This window comes from Toxotes jaculatrix, chromosome 18, assembly GCF_017976425.1.
Source record: "Toxotes jaculatrix isolate fToxJac2 chromosome 18, fToxJac2.pri, whole genome shotgun sequence".
Lineage (NCBI taxonomy): Eukaryota > Metazoa > Chordata > Actinopteri > Toxotidae > Toxotes > Toxotes jaculatrix.
In genome coordinates, this window is record NC_054411.1 from 4,934,859 (window position 1) to 4,954,748 (window position 19,890).

Here is a 19,890-nt window from a genome sequence, read left to right on the forward strand (position 1 = left end):
AAAATTCACGGGCCAGAAAAGGTTGACAAATCTTGTTTTAGGCGTGCTTTTGCAAACCTCAGTGGGACTTCCAAGATGATAACCCCTCTTCAAAAATGGCACTGGGGTGTGCACAGCGAATATTTGTCCATTCATTCATTTCTTCACCATATTGGCTTTCTAAATAAGTTCTTTGAAATGACTTTTATTTTGTAATCTGTAATCAGAAGTAATTGCTCTAATTCCAGCAAACTTGACTGAACCAGAATGTCCCAAACTTCTTGCGGTGCTTCCCTCAGCACTTTAGGCGCATCACCCCGCTGGCAGACGGGTTCTCTGCTGTGCGACCTCCTGCCGTTGTTGTCACACAATTTTTTTTTACGATGGATCTATTAAAATCTTGGGTTTTGTTTCTTCCGGTGGTCGCTGTGAGCTGCAGCCCCGGGCCGCTGGTGGACATTGTCGTCGATCGGTACGAAATACCCAAAGTTTGTCCCCGGGAAGTGCAAACAGAGGATTTCATCCGTTATCACTTCAACGGCACTTTCTTTGCGGACGGGAAGAAGTTTGACTCCAGGTGAAGTTAACAACGAAAAGCTCTGTCACCTGGGTTTGACTGCGCTCATTCATGGCTGTCTTTGTTTATAACGGGAATGTTTGCAGTTAATGTTTAAAGTCGAGAACAAGCTACGGTTACAGCAGCAACACGCTTCACACGTGAATACAGCCTCAAACAGCTTGTAATGATACCAGCTGATCGTGTTACAGAAATCTGTTTCCAGGGTGTCGATTCTAAACCAGCTATTTGGTGTCGTAACCACACAAAAGAGCTTGAGTCCTACAATAGATTTAAGGAGGCTCAGAAACAATTTATTGCAGCTGAGATAAAAACTGAAGACGTGTCAGGCACAATTAGCTCTGTAACTTGGTGTCACCTCAGAGTTTCTGTAAAAATGCACGAGTTTTGTAAATAAGCTGAAGTCAAGAGAGAGGTAAAATCCCTGTAAATAATATTGCTGATGTGGTTGGAACAATGGATGCTGCTTTATAAAATGTTCTTGGCATCATGTATTGAGCCTTTAGAACAAGTGTTTTCTTTCACAGGTTGCATTTCTACTCCACAGATTATCATTCACCTCTCCCTTCTTGTCTACAGTCATGACCGAGGCAAAGCCTTCGTCAGCCAGGTCGGCCTGGGCAGACTCATCACAGGGATGGACCGCGGTCTTCAGGGCATGTGTGTCAACGAACGCAGGAGGATCACGGTCCCCCCACACTTGGCATATGGAAGCATAGGAACGGGTGAGATAAAAAAGACAGTGGATGCCTTCACTGCACTTCGTTGGCGACCTTATCTGCGCCGGTTTCTGACCATCTGTGCCGCTGTCTGTCTGACAGGTGGTGTAATTCCTGCTGATGCTGTGTTGGTGTATGATGTTCTCCTGCTGGACATATGGAACACCGAGGACAAGGTCGAGATCCGCACGATCAGCAAACCTGCGAGCTGCAACCGCACCGCAGCGGCGTCAGATTTTATCCGGTACCACTATAACGGCACCCTGCTGTCAGGTGAAGCCTTTGACTCCAGGTGAGACCAAAGACCGCTGGGTCGTGCATGGGAGCTTACAAGCATCTCCTGTTTGTTTCTGTGCTTTTCAAGAACTTTGAACTGTGCTTGATATAGTTACTCGAGGAATAGAACCTACGACACCTACTTGGGACAGGGTGACCTCATCAAAGGTATGGACGAGGGTCTCCTGGGCATGTGTGTTGGAGAGAGACGGCTCATCATTGTCCCACCCTTCCTGGCGTATGGAGAGAACGGCCATGGTACTAAATAATGTGGCTTGTGTCAGAATATTTTTTTAATTTACCTGCTAAGAATAAGAGGCCGAAGTAACCCGCTGACGTATTTAATTTGTTTTCGGACTTTTGTTGTCAAGGACTTGCGTTCTTAAGTGTCAGAGCTTCAGTGGCAGTATTTCAGAACTAAAAACTAGAAACTGCAAAATAACAAGCTGCAGATGTGTAGCAGCTGCGTTTTGACCTTTATTTTATTTTGATATTTACTTTTGCATTTGTTACCTGTTGATGTTGTTGTGGATCCTAGTCGTTGTACATCTTCACAGCCTGGTTAAAGAAACATATTCTGTAGTATTTTGTTTTTATAACATTTTAGCAGATTAACTACAAATCACATGTAGTTTTCATCACTGCTGGCCATCATCCGCTGCACACTGAACGCTTTTCGACTGAGGTTTTACTTCTGAAGCATCATACTTTTAACTAATATGGACATGTAGCTGTGATATCTAGGCCCAGTGTAAGCATTAGTTTTTCTCCAACAGGAACTCATGTCCCTCCTCACGCCACACTGATGTTTGAGGTGCTGCTGGTGGACATGTTCAATCCCAAGGATGACCTGATTGTGGAGGTGAAGGAGGTGCCTGAGGGCTGCACCCGCAGGACGGTGACTGGAGATTACATCCGCTACCACTACAACGGTACCTTCCAGGATGGCACGGTCTTCGACTCGAGGTAAACCCGAGAGTTTTCCATTCTCAAAAAGCAATAATTAAAACTAACTCTTGACTGTCACACTCCCCTTGGCAGTTACCGGCGAAATAGCACTTACAACACTTACATCGGGATGGGCTACGTGATCCGAGGGATGGACAAAGCCCTGCAGGGACTGTGCATAGGAGAGAAAAGGAGGATTACTATTCCTCCTCACATGGCGTATGGCGAAGCAGGAGTTGGTGAGTTTTGGTGCATGCGCTCAGGAGAAGTCAAAAGACGTTTGGCTTGGAACAACAAACCACTAAATCTTGTTTATGTTTGTAACACCGCCCTGTTTATTTATTCCTCGGGCTTGCAGGAGACCTCATTCCTGGCTCGGCTGTGCTGGTCTTTGACATCCACGTCATTGATTTCCACAACCCCAAAGACCCGGTCGACATTAAAGTTACCCACAAGCCTCAGGAATGCAATGTGACCTGTGAAGCTGACGATCTGATTCAGTATCGTTACAATTGCTCCTTGATGGACGGCACCCTCCTGTACTCCTCGTGAGCCCCCTCTGCTGTTCACTCTGCTACACTGCACCCTCCTCCTCCACCTCCTCCTCCTGGTTCATGCATGTAATCCTTGCTGGCTCCTTTCAATGGCCCTGGAACTGCAGATATCATACCACTTACGTATCCGTGACAACAGCATGTATGCTTGCATGGCTCGAAGTTTTGATACACGGAAATTTTGATTGATTTTAAATCATCCTGTTAAGAGTAGTAACGTGTAATGTGTCGCTTTCCAGGGACTGGTACAGCTCACCTTCCATCACGACTCTCGGTGCAAACAAGGTGATCCGGGGTCTGGAGGAAGGCTTCAGTGGCATGTGTGTGGGTGAAAAGAGGGAGGTGATCATTCCTCCCCACTGGGGGCACGGTGAAAATGGAGGTCAGTTATTGGAACTGCTCAGATCACAGTCCCGCACAGGGGGGTCTTTTTCACTCTGAAACATGTTTTCTCTCCTCTGTCTTGGTGTTTCCAGCCGGAGGAGTCCCCGGTAGTGCTGTGCTCTTCTTTGAGCTGGAGTTGGTGGAGCTGCAGAAGGGAGTGCCTGAAGGCTACATGTTTGTGTGGCTTGGAGACAGCCCCGACCCCCTCTTTCCTGCTATGGACCTCAATGGTGACAAAGAGGTCCCTCTGGAGGAGGTAAGAGGACAAGTTTAGGTTCAGTCTAACTAATTCTGCAGCTAAATTTATGGGAAAATAACAGCCTGGGTACAAGCAGTGAAAAGTCTTTTTAACAGTGTGGTCCTGTCTGTTTTCTCCAGTTTTCATCCTTCATCAGGATCCAAGTTAAAGAGGGCAAAGGCCGTCTCCAGCCAGGGGTCGATGCCGACAGCATCATTAAGGACATGTTCAATAACCAGGACCGCAATACAGATGGGAAGATTGTGGAAGATGAGCTAAAACTTGAGGAGTCTGAACAATCGAGTCGAGATGAGTTGTAAACGGGACATGCAGTATTTCAGCGGTGGTAAGAAACAGACATGCACTGGCTGGGGTCACACTGTCGGCTTAGCACACCTCTTGCAGTAGAACCACATTTGACGGCACAAGAAAATGTCTGTGTTTGAGGGGTCAGTGTGTTGTGCACAGGAAACAGGTGTTAGAAAATGTTAAAGAAGGAAATTTCTGTAGAAAAAATATGTTCCCTAAAAAAAAAAGGCAGATTTGACTCAACATCAAATTACTTTTCAAACATGCGGGTGGGGCCCATCTTCCAGAATATACGATTTTATATAAATTAGTCAAATGGCTAGGAATGGATGTGGAGTTAATGTGCCTCACACCCTTCAGATAGTATAAAAACAATGACAAACCACTGGTTGTACAGTATGTTTGGGAGTGGCTAGTTTGTACAGTAACATAAAAACTGTAATATAAAATTATATTTCAGATTGTGTTGTGGAACTAAAAAAAATAAACTGTTTTATAGTAAAATGAGAAACAACCTTAATTTTCCTCCTTCCACTTGTACCTGTACATTAGTTTAGCAGATTTTAATTTGGTGGCCTGTTTTCAAGGAAAAATTCTCAGAAATGGATGGAACTCAATTTTATTTCAGACAAGCTGCAACATTTGAGAAGTAAATGGACAAAAAAAAGGCATGACTTGCTTTAGGTGGCACAATGTCCACAAATGAATGAAAAAAAAATCAGTCATTCTTGGATATTGTGTTCTAAACTCTCAGTTTAAAGGTGCTCAGAAATGTTAGGGTTTTTTTTTACTGTGCAGAAAGTGACAGACTTGAATTAATCTCTTCCAAAACCATACAGTTAAATGTGAAATCATGTAAAGTCTAAAAATGTTTTATAATTTTCTTGCTAATACTGTAACACCTCTGAGGTAGCAGTTAGTCCTTACAGATCATTAGTGAAGTCATTTCTGCTCACCTACTCATTTTACTCTCAAAACCAAGTGTAGCTGTCATAGTGCACCACTTATTAGCACTGTGTTCTTGTATAAGAGAAACAAGTTTTAACCAAAAATACAACCTGTATCGCATGCTTGGCACTATGGCCAGAAACTGGAAGCCTTAACTGAGATAAAACATGAAAAATTATTTTAAAAATAGCGGCTAAAATAGGTTTCAGGCTAAAATTAGTTGGAAATTGTTTTATTACAAGAGGCTGTCAGTTTCAAACCAAATGCCAAGAGCTGCCATTTATGTTGTGCATTTTTATATGAAAACTCTATATGTCTGACAAAACCAATCATCCCTCTAATTAACTAAAACACCCCTAACAACACACACACGTTACATGCTGCACAGTAGGTAGACAGTGCAAATCTGGCATCCACAATATACAGCGTGATTCAAAAACAGTTAAACCATGAACATGAGAGGAGGGCCAATGTACACGGATAAAAAAGGGTGACGTGATGTCCATGAGCTGTCAACTGGACTCGTGAATAGTCTGGCAGAGCTGTTTGTACTAACACAGGCTCATTTACAAAAGTGTAGCTTTTAGTAAAATAAAAAAATGCTGATTAAACATTCATTTTCTGGAAAGGGGCCTCCTCAGCTGAGCACAAGAGTGTCCAATGGCCAGTGGACAATAAACACTCAATTCTCAGTTATTGCCTCACTTATTGCCAGTGAGGTAGAGCAGTACAGCATTAGGGACTTCCAAGGTTTCATCTTTTACCAACACAATGTCATATGAGTCCAAGTATGACTGCTTTCTCTCCTCCACCTGGAAAATAAAAACAGATCAGAAGTCTGTATTAAAATTTCAGAATTTACCCAGAATTTACCGCGACTTTACCATGGTAAAATGTTTGAGTCAGCTGTTATATGACCTAACCCATCTCAGGTACTAAATATTGTTATACAGTCATTTTGATGAACATGCAAGTCTGTGTTTTTCATTTACCTTGTCATTGAGGAACCCGATCTTGAGGATGTTCTCCATGTCCTGCACCCCGTCAGCCATGGTCAGATCACCCAGAGAGTCCCCCATCAGTAATACATTAGGCCGTGTCCGCAGCTCCTGGAAATGGCCCGTGTTGAGCAGGGCGCCTTCCCTTTTATTGTAGATGTGGATCAGCTCTCCCTTGAAGGCCCTCAGTACTCCCTGTGTATGTAAATCAAGACATGTGTCCATCATCTTAGGGATCATCTCTGCTGTGGGCATCAGACTGTAGTATTTTTGTGGTGTGGCTACTCACACACTCATCAAAGTCCATGTAGTTGGAGAAGACTTTGACATTGGGGTGGAAGACCCCAGCCTGTTGAATCACCTCCTCCAGGATGTCCCCTATTCCAGCGGAGAAGATGAGCAGAGGGATGCTGTGCTCATGCAGGTGATCAAAGAAAAGCTGGTAACCTTCCCTGTTAAAACATAAACTCATGATTACACTTCTAGTGCCCATAGTATATATTTTTTAATGAAAAGTTTCAGATTAGATTTTCTAGCCCTTAGAGGAGGAAGGTTTTCTGACCTCAGCATGGCATCAGACTCCCGTACCACCATGGCCAGCAGGTCTTTCCTGATCTTCTGCTGTACCAGTAGTTCATGGGCTTTAGTCCACCTGTCAGAAACAAAGGTAGAACAGTTTTATAAACACACAAAAGTTCAGAATATTTTTAATAAAATATGTACTAGATACTCACCAGTCCACCATAAGGGGCAACTTTTCCTCTATTGACCGTGAAGAATCAATCTCTATGGGGTAGTATGTGTTGAGCAGCTTCTTCAGCTAAGGGAGACAGGAAAATATTCAGAAATTATGACTGGTTGTAGACATTCAGAAAAGATTTTACACAGAAAGACAAATAATTTTCAGCTGACAGTTTCAAATCATATTTCAGGGATTAGGAGAGAAACCATTAAGATGTGATTTCAGGGATAATATGATGATTTATGATGATTTATATATTAAGCAGTTAGTTATAGTACCATTAACTTCTGTAAAACATTGTTTAAAATTACAAAATAAGTACAGCTAGTGTCTCGTCATTATAACGTAATGATGCCACTGTGTTTTGGTGCAGGTTAAATTAATGGCATCTTTCTTACCTTTTCTTTGCAGTCATCGGAGATCAGTTTGCTGTTGTCAAGAATATCTGAAAATAAAACACACGAAACAGCGTTCAGCCAAAACCAACCTTTACATTCATGACAACCCCAAAGCACAGTCGGACTTACTGTGACACGTAGGGCACCTTTTGCCATTGTACGCAAATCTGGTTAGGGTCATGTCAAAATCGGAGATCACCTGGATTAGAAAAGAATGTAAACATAAATGTTTAGTATTTTTCACGTGGGCTGGCACTGTTTTTGAGAGCTGTCAGAGATCAGGATGTAGTGTACCTGTACGGTGTTGGAGCCAGCCTTCACCATGGACTGTAGGATCTCCTGTACCCTCTGAGGGTCCCTCATACACACAGAGGGCTTGGACAGCTCCGGGATCTTAGTAGAGAAATCCGAATCCGAGAAAACGTATGTCATTGAGAGCGTCAGTGAAAAAGAGAAAAGCTGTATTTACACGACAAGTCACGTTGGGGGTGTTTGTTCAAGCATCAAGCTGGAAGGATAGTTAGCTAACCAGTCAGGTGCTAGCACCAAACTCAATTGCATGCAATTTGCCTTACGTACTCCCCGTCTAAAGACTTCCAAGTGGTGAAACACTGACTTGATGGCCATGATAATAATCCGTTTCTTGCTTTGTAATTTACTGGCACAGTAAAGCCGGCTAACAAAGAGAAATCCGTAAGCTAACCACTCCACAGTTAGTTAACCCTAGCTAGCTAGTAAGCAAGTTCGCTAGCGTAGGGTGCATCCTTTTGGGGAGGGGGGGCTAAAGCCTTCTACCGAAAACCTGCTGAATAACATTACCATTTTCTTAAAATGTGTTGTGGATCCGTTAAAGTTATTTTGACAAAGCGCGCGTCATCAGCTGTCAGTCTTCGTTTATATGTAACGTTGCTATGTGCACGACAGAGTCATCTGTGTTAGCCAAGGCTCTGCCGTCTTCCGGTACAATCGTCAAGTGTCGGGATTTTTTTAAGCGGTAAACGACATCCAGCTGAATGAAATGTTAACTGTACTATATATGGCGTATTAAAGCCGTCTTGATAAAATTGTGACAAAACGTAAATTTCTGTGGGTATCGTGTGTTCTTTAGCCTAAAGCATATAAAGGACCGGCTTAGGTTAATCTAGTGTTTTTACAATTACGAGCCTAAGAGGAAGACGTGAAGGCAATACTATTACTTGCGTAACTTAAAGGTGGGTCCGTGTGGACTCTTAACCGCCGAGGCAAAGGCGCTGATTTAAGGTTCCCACCCCGTCAAAAACACAGTTAAACGCTGTAAGTTACAAGATTTACGGGTAGAAACTCTTTTAACTAGCAAAGCCTAACAAAGGAATAATACACAATATATACAACCATCTCTTTTACAAAACAACTTTAATTGCAAGTGATGACATTAGCATTTCTTACATCCAATATTAAGGACACAATGTCAGAATATCACATGCAAAGCAAAGTACACAGCTTATACCACTTAATATTTGCAGTGCTATTTATGTTGGTCATAAAGTGGAAATGAATATCATTTCTGCGCTCTGTAACCTTTATGCTGTAATAGGCGCTGCATGGCCCGGGAATTTCTGAATGTCAGTCACAACACATTCATATAACAATCCCATCTGTTTAGCCTATAAGTCTGATTCTCATTTCTAAGTCTCTTTGGGGGGTGAAGTGAGACCACAGAACAACATAGCAGATCTCTAATAGACACCCAGCGGGAACTGAAGTCCAAGAAGGTTTTACAGGACATTTAATGAGGGGGAAACAAATCTGCAAATAATGTTAACATGTTTTTTTTTTTTTCTTCAAAGAAGATCAAAACTTATGGGCCTTAAGCTGGCTAAAACAAAGCATTTCCAGAATACAATCACCTTGTCAGATATGAAACAAATGAAACAAGAAAAGTCAAAGTGCATTGGCAACTTAAATCCCTATGCTTCTGTAAGACTTTAAAAACAATTCAATGTCAAAAAGTGCAGTTCTAGAGAAGCTTTTGCCATTCTTTGCAGAGCGACATCTGAACCCTCTGCAAACACAAATTATGCACACTCCCACAGTCACACACTTTTTCTGTGTCTTTCTTGAATGAATGGGAATACACTTAGCAACAGACAACCAAAGTGCAAAAGAAAGGTATGATTGAGCCACTGCTAATGACTGATGCTAAATGCAGTGAACAGAATGTTTTAAGGTAGCTCAGAGGAATGATTTCATTGCATCTTTTCACATCTTCTAGGTATCACAGTTCTCTCATCACTTCACCGCTTCAGAAACCTGGAGAAATATTTCTAGTTTTCAAGTGTTACATGAGAAACAAAAACAGACAGAAATGTACTCTGTACAACTACTGAAGAGAAACTGCAATCTAAAAGCAAACTAGTCTACAGGATTTTAAGATTAACAGCCTTTCTGAATCAGTATCATATTTAGTTGTTGAAGCTGCACAGCAACAGGCAGAGCATTTCTAATAGAGCAACTATGATATAAGTTAAGAGTTAGACTTTTAGACTGATGCTAATCTTGTATGATAAGATTGTCACAGTGTTACAATGGAATGAGACTTTCATTAAGCAAGTTGGACTGAATGTCGGAATGCCGTTATTAGTAACGTCACATAGCTTCCCAAGTACAGGCATACAATAAAGGAATGTAAAATATCCATATAAATGTATACATATACAGCTTTATACTATTTATGTACAGACAGATAAACAGCATCTATACCAACATACTTGACAAAAGGATATTCAGTAGTTGGCTGATATATAACACTCTTATTCACATGTTTACATCTGCCCTATCCCTCCTCACAGACCACCAGCTGGTCAGCACACGCCTGCCCACATATTTCATGGCTTTCCACAAGTCAGCCATTAACACAACACGGCTTGAGAGCCGATGGTACAGATTTCAGTTTGATGAAACGCAGTATGAGAGCAACACAAGACCCGCTGCGGTGTGTTATGTACGAATGGGGGTTGATGGTGATGGCTGCAGTGGAATGGTGGTTTGCAGTATATCCTCAGAAAGAACCGCGCAGATCTCGGATGGAGCAGACATCAGCCTGCTCAACACTCTATCTGTGACTGGAGCTGCCGGCGCAGGGTGAGGGTGCGCCTGTGAAGCTGCTGCATCTGCTGCATGCGATCTCGCTGGCGGGCCAAGTTCTGGGGCATGGGGTAGCGCTGGCAGCCGTAGAGGAAACGGTAGGGGATGCGGACGTGGCAGGCGGTGGCTCGGCAGCGAGGCTGAGGCATGGGAGGCAGCAGCATCCAGCGCTTCCTCTCAGCACAGTAGCGGTAGGCCTCCTTACGGTACTGCTTGTCCACATCGTCGCTGTTCTTCCAGCCTCCGATGATGAAGACATCCTCATCGAAGTGGCAGATGGCGGCACCCTCAATGCTGGTGACCTCTGGTGGCAGGCTCTCCAGGATCTCATCAGAGATGCGCACACTGATCTTCTGCCTGGCAACCTCATCTCGCACTGTGTAGCTCTTAGGGCAGCAGGAGGCTGTGTGGTAGAAGTTAGTGGAGGCCACAGCCATTTGAAAGATGCAGTAGTTGTCAATAAGGGGCAGGGAGTCAACATCTTGCCACTGGCGGCTCTCTGTGTCATAACGAGTGGTAACCGTCTTCAGTCCATCCTCATTATCTGTATCGACAGGTGTGCGTGCTGTGACGTACACATAGCGGTCCTCCACACTCACTGCCTTCACATCCCGCAAGATTTTGGGGGCAGATTCCAGATTGTGCCACTTGTCTTGCTCAGGCTCATACACACTGACATCTTTGAAACCCGGACTGAAGTTTCCATGGCCACCAATGCTGTACAGGATATCCTTAATGCAGGTGAGGCCAAAGGAATGCTTGCGTGTGGTCAAGTTGCTCACCTGCTCCCAGGTGTTGCGATTAGGATTGTAACGCTCCACCGTCTTAGCAAAGCCTGGCTCCATAGAACCGGCTACGTAGACGTGGGACTCTGTGGCAGCGATGGCGTGGCCATCCAGGTGGTTGTGGATGTGCGGCAGGTTGACCCAGCGGTCCTCATAAATGAAGTAGCCAACACACTCACTCAGGTAGTCCCCGCCCTCTGACACTCCGCCCACTACCATGATAACGTCCATGTTCTGGCCAAAGCGAGGTTGAAAGGAGGCCATGTGGGAGGACCAGAGCTCCATATCAGCTGACTTGAGGTTTTCAAAACGAATAGCGTGGCCCTCTACTGCCTCTGACACCAGGCGGAGGCAACCCTCGTTGGCAGCCACCAGACGCTCATTTTTCACCACCCTGGTGAGGTAGGTGGGCTTGATTTGGGGCAGCCTCAGGAGACGGAACAGCTCCTCAAAGTAGCGGCTCCGCTCTTCTGGGTTCTTCTGCACCCACTTCACCACCGCCTCAAACAGCACCTCCTCAGAGTCCACTGTGATCTCTGCATCAGACAGCCAGTCACGGACCAGGTGAAAGGGCAGCGTGTAGAACTCCTCGTCCTGGATAACCTTGTGGAAGTTGCGACGGATCATGTCTGCAGCCCGTAGAGCCAGCTGGTCCAGGGTGTACATGTGGGCTAGACTGTGCACAGCCACACAGTTGGTCAAGCTCAGCTTCTTCTTCAGGAACTCTCCACAGAAATCCTTCAGCTGCAGCAGGAGGAACCTAATACACAGCCAACAGTGAGAGATACAACAGGGGATGTCACAAAGAATGAACTGTTCCTGTTAACTAGATAAAACCATTCAGCTGGGTAGGCCAGGCCTGCAGTCTTCTGCACGCAGAGCACAAAAACAAGGCAACAGAGCAGCCACAGAAAGCCTCATGCTTTGATTATCAAAATAACTGTCCATCTCTAACACACACACACACACACACACACAGATGTGACTGTAAACAGATCATACCTATCAGCAAGCTCCAGCACTTCATGCACATTGCAGGTGCTAACGCGTATTTCACCGGTGTACATGTACTGGATGACACTCTCCACCGTCTCCGGGTCCGGCCCCAGCTCTGAGCTCCATTCCTTCATCTCCACCCGTCCGGACAACGACTCGGAGAACTGTCCTCCCAGCAAGGGGGTGAAATAGTCGGTGGCCGCAGCCAGGACAGACCTGTGGGCAGAAAACTCACAGCTCTGGACGCTGCCGGTAGCCGCCCCGCTGCTGAAGGCCAGCGTCACGTCGCAGAACAAGCCCTGCTTTCTCTGCTCGTTCTGCCGCCGAGACAGCTCCGAGCAGTGCGACGAGGAGGTGAAGTCCTCGGCCTCTTCCGCGTCCCCGTCACCGGCGAGGGCGCTGGGCGTGCCGGTTCCGCCGCTACCGCTGCTCCTGGCGGAGTCCTCCGGGTTCGGGGCCGCCGCGGCCATTCTGCTGCCTGCGCTGGAGGAGAGCAGGGATGGGAAATGAAGTAAACTAGAGAAGGGAAGGAGGCGACATACGCAGCCACACATACAGGGAGTCAAAACACAGAACGAGTCGGAAGAGCGTTTCGTATTCGAGAGCCACATCCGCGACTTATGAGGGAATTAGTGATCTCAGATCGCACATCGCTCTATTGTAAAAGCAATATTTCACAAGCGATATTTTACCCTGAAATTAAAGAATTTAGTCTGCTTTCAAGTCACTAGTGTTACAGTTATTAGGTCTGATTTAACGCACAATTACAATCATCATTCAGCGCATGAATAGCTTCATGTACAGCATAATAACTTAGTAATTATACACAATACGTAAAGTATTATTTTTGCATAGGATACGATTCATACACAGGCTAAAAAGCACCTTTTTTTCGGATTTAGAAATCGAAGCGTTAGGAAGCTACGAATGAGCAACTAACTTCAGCTTGGTAAACACAGAGTCACTGACATGCGCAGTGGGTGAAAGGCGTGACCCCGTCGGTGACGTCGCCGGCAGTTTCCCACCCACTGCTGAGCTTCACATGGAGAGCAACTTCCATGGAGTGTGTGCTCTGCAGGCCCGCACAAGGTTGACGCACTCGAGCCTGCGATTGACGCGCAACCTCATTCCCTTCCATGTCGGCTGGGTGTATGTTTTGGTATTTGAATTTTCCCTCAAACGCTGATATTTAAAAAAATAAATAAAAGAGTGCTTATTTGATTTTCGTTTTAAAATACAAAACAAAAAACAAATGCGAAGCATTTTACTTTTGTGGGTCTGAAGGGAGTCCTCGAAGTTAGAATTACTTTTTTCTACTTAGCGTAACAAAATACAGAATCACGAAGGGGCAAAAACGAAAAAGGGCCGTTTTCTCGTGTCCAGAGACCGGATGTTATCATTGTTTTCTTTTTTTTATTTAATGACCTGCCACCTAGTGTTTTTTTTTTTTTTTTTTAATAATAATCTCGCGTTTGGGCGAACGGCAGAATCCAGCGGCCAGGAGGAAGAAGTTAACCTAGTTCCTGTCAGAGCGGTGCGCCCAACCAAAATGTCCTTTGAACTTTTTTTGCACATTGTTCCTTATACTTGACACACACCTTGGAAAGAAATTCACTGTGGCCCGTTTGAAGTAGGGAACTTTTGGAAAATTTCATATTGTAACATGGTTATAATGACCATGTCGGAAGACAATAACAGCAAATTCACTGGTTGACTTTGTTTGTTTTTGAACACACCTTATATGACATATATATATATGTATACAGTTTGCATTATCCAGATTCAGACTGACCCATTGCGCCATTGCACTATTGGTATTTGTGGGGAAAAAAATAGTTGTTCTGTTGGTTGTGATGTTGCTCTGTAGTGCCTGAGAGCAAAGGAAAACCGTTTGCTCTCAAGGAAGTTAAATTCCTTGTTTGTATGCATAAATTTGGCCAATAAAACTGATTGTGATTGAAGTCTTTAATGCATAAAGCCATGGAGTCAGACTGAAAGCGAACCCCTGGCAATTTGTGATCATTTCAAAACACCTGTCCTGTGTTGGACCCCCATTCAGACGTTACTGCTCCTTTATGAGGGCAGTCACCGCAGGTCCTTCCTATCACGTCACACATTAGTCCCGTCCAATCAGTTTGAGCCGCGCCAAAAATCAGTCGCACCTGTTGCCCATGCGCTAATCAAACATCATGTGACCGGAGAGGAGAGGGCTCAGCCAATAGCATGGCAGAATTTTATGTCAGGTGCGGCTTATAAGGCGTCGGGGTGACGCCGGTTCGAGTCCCCAGCTACGGGATACCTCGGTAAGTTTTTGCGTCGTCCAAGCTCTTTTTCTGGTAAGTGGATTGAACTGAAGTCGTTACCTGTAGACAGAGGAAGCCTATGTGTTCATGTTTAACAGGTTATTTGTCATTGTACTTTCTGGTGTACAGCGAAAGCTATGGCTGAGAGCAGAGAGACGATTCGGGCCTAGTGGAGCTGGAACTTCGGCGTCGGTCCGAGACAGGCGGTTCACGTGTCCGGAGCAATCCAGAGGAAAAATAGCCGGCGTGGCGTTCAGGTAAAGGCCCACGCCGAACGTTTAAAATGCAAAGCTTGAGTTGATTTGTGACCAGAGGCTAACATGCTTGATTATGTCACGGATTTCCGCAGGACGGTCGAAGGGATTCAGCGGAGCAGCCGAGACCATTTGGGAGAATCCACCGCGCTTGACTTCGCTCATCGGCTCTACACTTAAGTCTGTGTGTGTGTCTGTGAGAGAAAGAGAGAGAGATATGAGTGTTGGAGGTGCAGGCTGGTGTCTTTAGCTCGGTAGAGATGGACTTTGTATCCAGTTGGCTATAGCCGCTTTGGAGTTTGGGACTGGTTTATTTGTGGATGGATTCAGTGTGTGGAAGGCACTCTGGCCTGCATAGATTTGGAGCTTGTGTTTGCTATTGCTGGGCCGCTGTGTATATGTATCTTATGTCTACATAACTATACACTGCTGCCCAACTGTACATATCACCATTAGAGAACCATGGCTCTAACTATCTATTTTAAATATACACCTGATGCGTTGTATTTCTACAACATTGTGTATATAGATAGATAAGATATATTTCCACTTTGTTTTTGTATTTTGTTGCACTGTATTTTGTAGAGTTGCTAAGTGCTGTGAGTTAGCTGTCAACTTGTCCTTTCTTTTCTTTTTGTGACTTTTTTTTTTGCGCTACTGTAATATAATTTCCCTCTGAGGGACGGATAACGTATATCTAGCTATCTATCTTGGTAGGCCCCTTGCTGCATGTTGAATTGTAAGATGTTTTAACTTCCAGAGTTTGACTTTCCTAAAACCTATGGCTAATGTTGAGCTGTGCTAATGTTGAGCTGTGTGGCTAGGTGTTTAAGTGCTGCACTTAGGGAGTCTGTGTGTGAGTCTGTGTGTGGCTGCGTTTAGCAGGTTGAAGACTGACATGAAGGTTGTGGAGGAGTATTGTGTAGGATGAAGCAGCTGATCAAGAGGACCATGAGAGACAAGGTAAGAGTAAGCATGTCGGTCAACATTGTCTTGGGTTTTGGTTTTTTTTTTTGTTTTTTTTTTTACATTTGAGGGTTCATTTGTCTCACTGTCTCCATTTCTGTCTTCAGTTCAGGAAGTGTTGGATCAGAGGCAGTTGGTGTGGGTCCTGGGCCATGAAGAGGAAGAATTGTATAGAGCTTTGTCTCATGTTGGGGTTGTGGAGGGTGTGTTTGCAAATAAATGCTTGATTTGTACCCAATGGCAGTTGTCTGTTGTCTGTGCTTATTTTGTGATGTACAAACTGATTTCAAGGCTGCATGAAGTTTGGAGAATGTGCCATGTTTAAACTTAGTAACTGGCTCCACACTTTAGGTTAACATTTCAACCTTAGGTTTAGGACTTTTAGTTAATTCTTTGTTTAAATGGCTAGAGCAGGGGTCGGCAATCTTAAATACTCAAAGAGCCATTTGGATTGTCTACCACAGAAAAGGAAAAAAAAAAAAAACAAGGCAAAAACACAAACTGAAGGCACAAAATCCTTTGACATCTAAAATGAGGATAACACTGCATATATATATATATTTTTTTTTTGAAATGTGTATTCTATGGATAAGAAGCTATAGTGTGTTGCAGTTATGAAATCAGTGAACTACAGAGAACACAAAATTTTATTTTTGCGTCTTAACAACATTTTGAACTCCAAAAATGATGCTTGGTTAATGCTTAGTTTCAAATAAAATACTCTATTTGTCTATTTGAGTCCTCCTTGTATTTATGAAATAAAATCCAAAGTTAAGCATTATTATATTTTCCACCTACAACGAACCAAAAATGCCATCTGCTTCTGTGTTCTGTCATCACTTTATCGCATGCACTGGAGCGTGCAGTCAGCTGTCACCCTGAAAATGTTGCCACCGGGTGTTGCACAGCGGCGGTTGTGACGCATGTTTTGAGCAACAAAAAATTAAAAATGTTTTATTTTAATGTCACAAGAAAGCTGCAATCCTCAAATTTATAATTACATAAATGAATGGACTAAAATAAAACTAAATTAAATACTCATTATTTTCCAAAGTCACAGGAGGGGTGAAAGGAGCTGGAGCTGCAGGTTGCTGACCTGCTAGAGTTGCTAGAGTCATCTGTGAGGACAGCAGCTCCCGCCCAATTCACAATGCACCAAAGTCCTATGGCACCTCCACAGGGGCCATCCGGAGTGGGATTCAAACCTGAGAGATTGAGTCTCATGCTCTACCAACTGAGCTAACCGGGCAGCGTCATCATCTGCCGCTTATCTGGGTCCAGGGGGGCAGCCCGCCCAATCCACAGGTGGTGAGCCACCCGGAGTGGGATTCAAAATGAGAGGTTGAGTCTCATGCTCTACCAACTGAGCTAACCCGGGCAGCGTCATCATCTGTCGCTTATCTGGGTCCAGGGGGGCAGCCTTGCTTGGATGAGGCCATATCAAGGGTGGAGCTCAGGTACGCCCCCTGCTGAATGTGGAAGTATAGCAGAATGTTTAAAATAGGTTTGACTGTGATTGTGTCAGTGTTGTCTGCAGGTGGAAGCATACATGCTGTTGTGATCCGGACACAACTGTGTATATGTGGAAGCCTATGGGCAGATAGTGTTGGAAGTGATAGATAGATAGAACTTTATTGTCACTTGCACAGAAGTACATGCGAAAATAATTAAGGAGTATAGCCGCCGGGCCGCAGCAGAATATTTGCACCGCCACACGCTTTCCTGAAAGTTAATTTGCAAGTTGCTGGCTGAAGTGTGTAGCTGAGTGTTGTCAGGTTTAGTTGTGGTTATTTGTCAGTGTAGGTTTAGTGTGTGTGTGTTAGATGTAGTTGGCTCTTGATGTAGAGGCTGTCAATAGTTGTATATTGTCCGTGGAACTGTGTGGCTCGGTGTTTAGGTGCTGCACTTAGGCCTGTAGGTTTGAGTCTGTGTGTGGCTGTGTTTAGCAGGTGGATGAAGATTGACTGTGACCTCCTCCATGACCTTTATGCCAAAGTGTGTTGGTGTGTTGGTGTGTGTCCTGGGCCATGAAGAGGAAGAATTGCATCTGGGGTTGTGGAGGGTAAAGGCTTGATTTGTACCCAATGGCAGTTGTCTGCTTGTTGGCTGTGCTTATTTTGCAATGCATGAGGACTGCCAGAGTGTAAATGTAGTGTAAATGTAATTTGAGTTTTAGGTCAATTTTTAGACAAATAGTTAATATGGAGATGAAACAGCACAGGCTGGGCTGTGTGGATGCCAGATTCTTAAACTTTGACCTGTGAGGTGTTAGATGTACCACTTAGACTTGGTTGAGTTTTTAAAACTCTGTTCTTTTTTCATTGGTTTAAACAGACCAAACCAATGATTTTTGTTGTTGTTGCAATAAAGTGGATTTGTGTTTGCGTTGTCTTTTTTTGTTTCAAGCTTGTCATGTATAGGGTAGAAAAATAAGGAAAATAGAAAAAAGATGACTTGAGTCGCCATACAGGTCTACATGTACAAAGTGTGTCACACTTTCCAACTGAAAAACTTACACTCTGGCATCTGGACTCCACACTCAAAGTCAAAGTGTCACTCTCCATAACACTCATTTGGTCTTGTGTGGCACTGCGTGGGCTGATGTACACAATTATACATAAACGGTATAGTGGACTTTCACTGATGGAAATGTACCCCGTTTAAATGAGTCATCTGGTCTTTTGAATTGAGTCAACTTGTAGCAGTGTGCATGTGATTTAAACATTCTGCCAAACTCACAGATGCAGGAAAACGCCTACCTGGGCTCCACTTTGACTGTGACCACCTCCATGAAAAAAGTCATACTTTAGTATGGCCTTAAAAAAAATCATAGTATAGTATAGTAAAATAAAATAAAATAAAATAAAATAGACCAAAGTAACTCATAATTTAGCAAGACCACAACATGTCATAGAAAACATCATAATACAGTAAGGCGTAAAAATCGGCCAAAAAAACTCATATTTTAGTAAGACCTAAAAATGTCATACGGCCGTAAGGGGTCAAAAACGGACAAAAAAAGTCATATTTTAGTAGGGTCTCAAACTGTAATAAAAAACGTCTAAAAAAAACTATACTATGACCATTTTTATGACATTTTGAACTTAAAAAAAGTAAAACTTTTTTTGGCCGATTTTGACGCCTTACTATACTATGACGTTTTTTATGACATTTTGAGGTCAAAAAAAATTTCGACTTTTTTTGTCCGATTTTGATGCCATACTATACTGTGACATTTTTTATAACATTTTTAAGTAAAAAAAAATTTTGACTTTTTTTGTCCGAAAAAAACGCCATACTATACTATGACGTTTTTTATGACATTTTGAGGTCAAAAAAAATTTTGACTTTTTTTGTCCGAAAAAAATGCCATACTATACTATGACGTTTTTTATGACATTTTGAGATCAAAAATTTTTTTTGCTTTTTTTGTCTGAAAAAAACGCCATACTATACTATGACGTTTTTTATGACATTTTGAGGTCAAAAAATTTTTTGACTTTTTTTGTCCGAAAAAAACGCCATATTATACTACGACGTTTTTTATGACATTTTGAGGTCAAAAAAAATTTTGACTTTTTTTGTCCGATTTTGATGCCTTACTACACTATGACGTTTTTTATGACATTTTGAGGTAAAAAAAATTTTTGACTTTTTTTGTCCGGTTTTGATGCCTTACTATACTATGATGTTTTTTATGACATTTTTAAGTAAAAAAAAATTGTGACTTTTTTTTGTCCGAAAAAAACGCCATACTATACTATGACGTTTTTTTGTGACATTTTGAGGTCAAAAAAATTTTCGACTTTTTTTGTCCGATTTTGATGCCTTACTATACTATGACGTTTTTTATGACATTTTGAGGTCAAAAAAAATTTTGACTTTTTTTGTCCGAAAAAACGCCTTACTATACTATGACGTTTTTTATGACATTTTGAGGTCAAAAAAAATTTTGACTTTTTTTGTCCGATTTTGATGCCTTACTATACTATGACGTTTTTTATGACATTTTTAAGTTAAAAAAAATTTTGACATTTTTTGTCCGAAAAAAACGCCTTACTATACTATGACGTTTTTTATGACATTTTGAGGTCAAAAAAAATTTTGACTTTTTTTGTCCGAAAAAAACGCCATACTATACTATGACGTTTTTTATGACATTTTGAGGTCAAAAAAATTTTTGATTTTTGTCCGAAAAAAACGCCATACTATACTATGACGTTTTTTATGACATTTTGAGGTCAAAAAAAATTTTGACTTTTTTTGTCCGAAAAAAATGCCATACTATACTATGACGTTTTTTATGACATTTTGAGATCAAAAATTTTTTTTGCTTTTTTTGTCTGAAAAAAACGCCATACTATACTATGACGTTTTTTATGACATTTTGAGG

General features: G+C 42.8%; 3 protein-coding genes and 1 long non-coding RNA gene across 7 annotated transcripts; 2 read left to right on the forward strand and 2 right to left on the reverse strand.

Moving 5' to 3' along the window:
- Positions 1 to 297: 297 nt before the first annotated feature.
- On the forward strand, positions 298 to 4,285 carry fkbp10a (FKBP prolyl isomerase 10a). The gene is made up of 10 exons (XM_041062968.1): positions 298 to 556; positions 1,136 to 1,281; positions 1,378 to 1,567; positions 1,664 to 1,809; positions 2,328 to 2,517; positions 2,593 to 2,738; positions 2,858 to 3,047; positions 3,293 to 3,435; positions 3,530 to 3,693; positions 3,816 to 4,285. Exons 1-10 carry the CDS (start codon positions 363 to 365, stop codon positions 3,993 to 3,995), a joined length of 1,689 nt encoding a protein of 562 aa, XP_040918902.1. The 5' UTR covers positions 298 to 362; the 3' UTR covers positions 3,996 to 4,285.
- A 302-nt stretch (positions 4,286 to 4,587) lies between these two features.
- Positions 4,588 to 8,225, reverse strand: LOC121199060 (cytosolic 5'-nucleotidase 3-like). Its single transcript, XM_041063514.1, has 9 exons — positions 7,890 to 8,225; positions 7,365 to 7,463; positions 7,200 to 7,269; positions 7,071 to 7,117; positions 6,665 to 6,750; positions 6,493 to 6,582; positions 6,220 to 6,382; positions 5,925 to 6,125; positions 4,588 to 5,744 (listed from the first exon to the last, which is right to left on the reverse strand). Exons 1-9 carry the CDS (start codon positions 7,890 to 7,892, stop codon positions 5,634 to 5,636), a joined length of 870 nt encoding a protein of 289 aa, XP_040919448.1. The 5' UTR covers positions 7,893 to 8,225; the 3' UTR covers positions 4,588 to 5,633.
- A 220-nt stretch (positions 8,226 to 8,445) lies between these two features.
- LOC121199010 (kelch-like protein 11) lies at positions 8,446 to 12,929 on the reverse strand. 3 transcript variants are annotated; one of them, XM_041063446.1, is made up of 3 exons: positions 12,915 to 12,929; positions 11,981 to 12,457; positions 8,446 to 11,738 (listed from the first exon to the last, which is right to left on the reverse strand). In XM_041063446.1, exons 2-3 carry the CDS (start codon positions 12,442 to 12,444, stop codon positions 10,154 to 10,156), a joined length of 2,049 nt encoding a protein of 682 aa, XP_040919380.1. In that variant the 5' UTR covers positions 12,445 to 12,457; positions 12,915 to 12,929; the 3' UTR covers positions 8,446 to 10,153. The 3 variants fall into 3 exon arrangements, with proteins under 3 accessions (XP_040919380.1, XP_040919379.1, XP_040919378.1); XM_041063445.1 differs by lacking the exon at positions 12,915 to 12,929 and adding an exon at positions 12,860 to 12,904; XM_041063444.1 differs by lacking the exon at positions 12,915 to 12,929 and having other exon boundaries at positions 11,981 to 12,829.
- Positions 12,930 to 13,495: 566 nt separating this feature from the next.
- LOC121198747 lies at positions 13,496 to 15,661 on the forward strand. 2 transcript variants are annotated; one of them, XR_005896363.1, is made up of 4 exons: positions 13,496 to 14,310; positions 14,407 to 14,534; positions 14,627 to 15,494; positions 15,605 to 15,661. It is a non-coding gene; the product is annotated as an uncharacterized LOC121198747 (long non-coding RNA). The 2 variants fall into 2 exon arrangements; XR_005896362.1 differs by having other exon boundaries at positions 13,496 to 14,277.
- Positions 15,662 to 19,890: the final 4,229 nt, after the last annotated feature.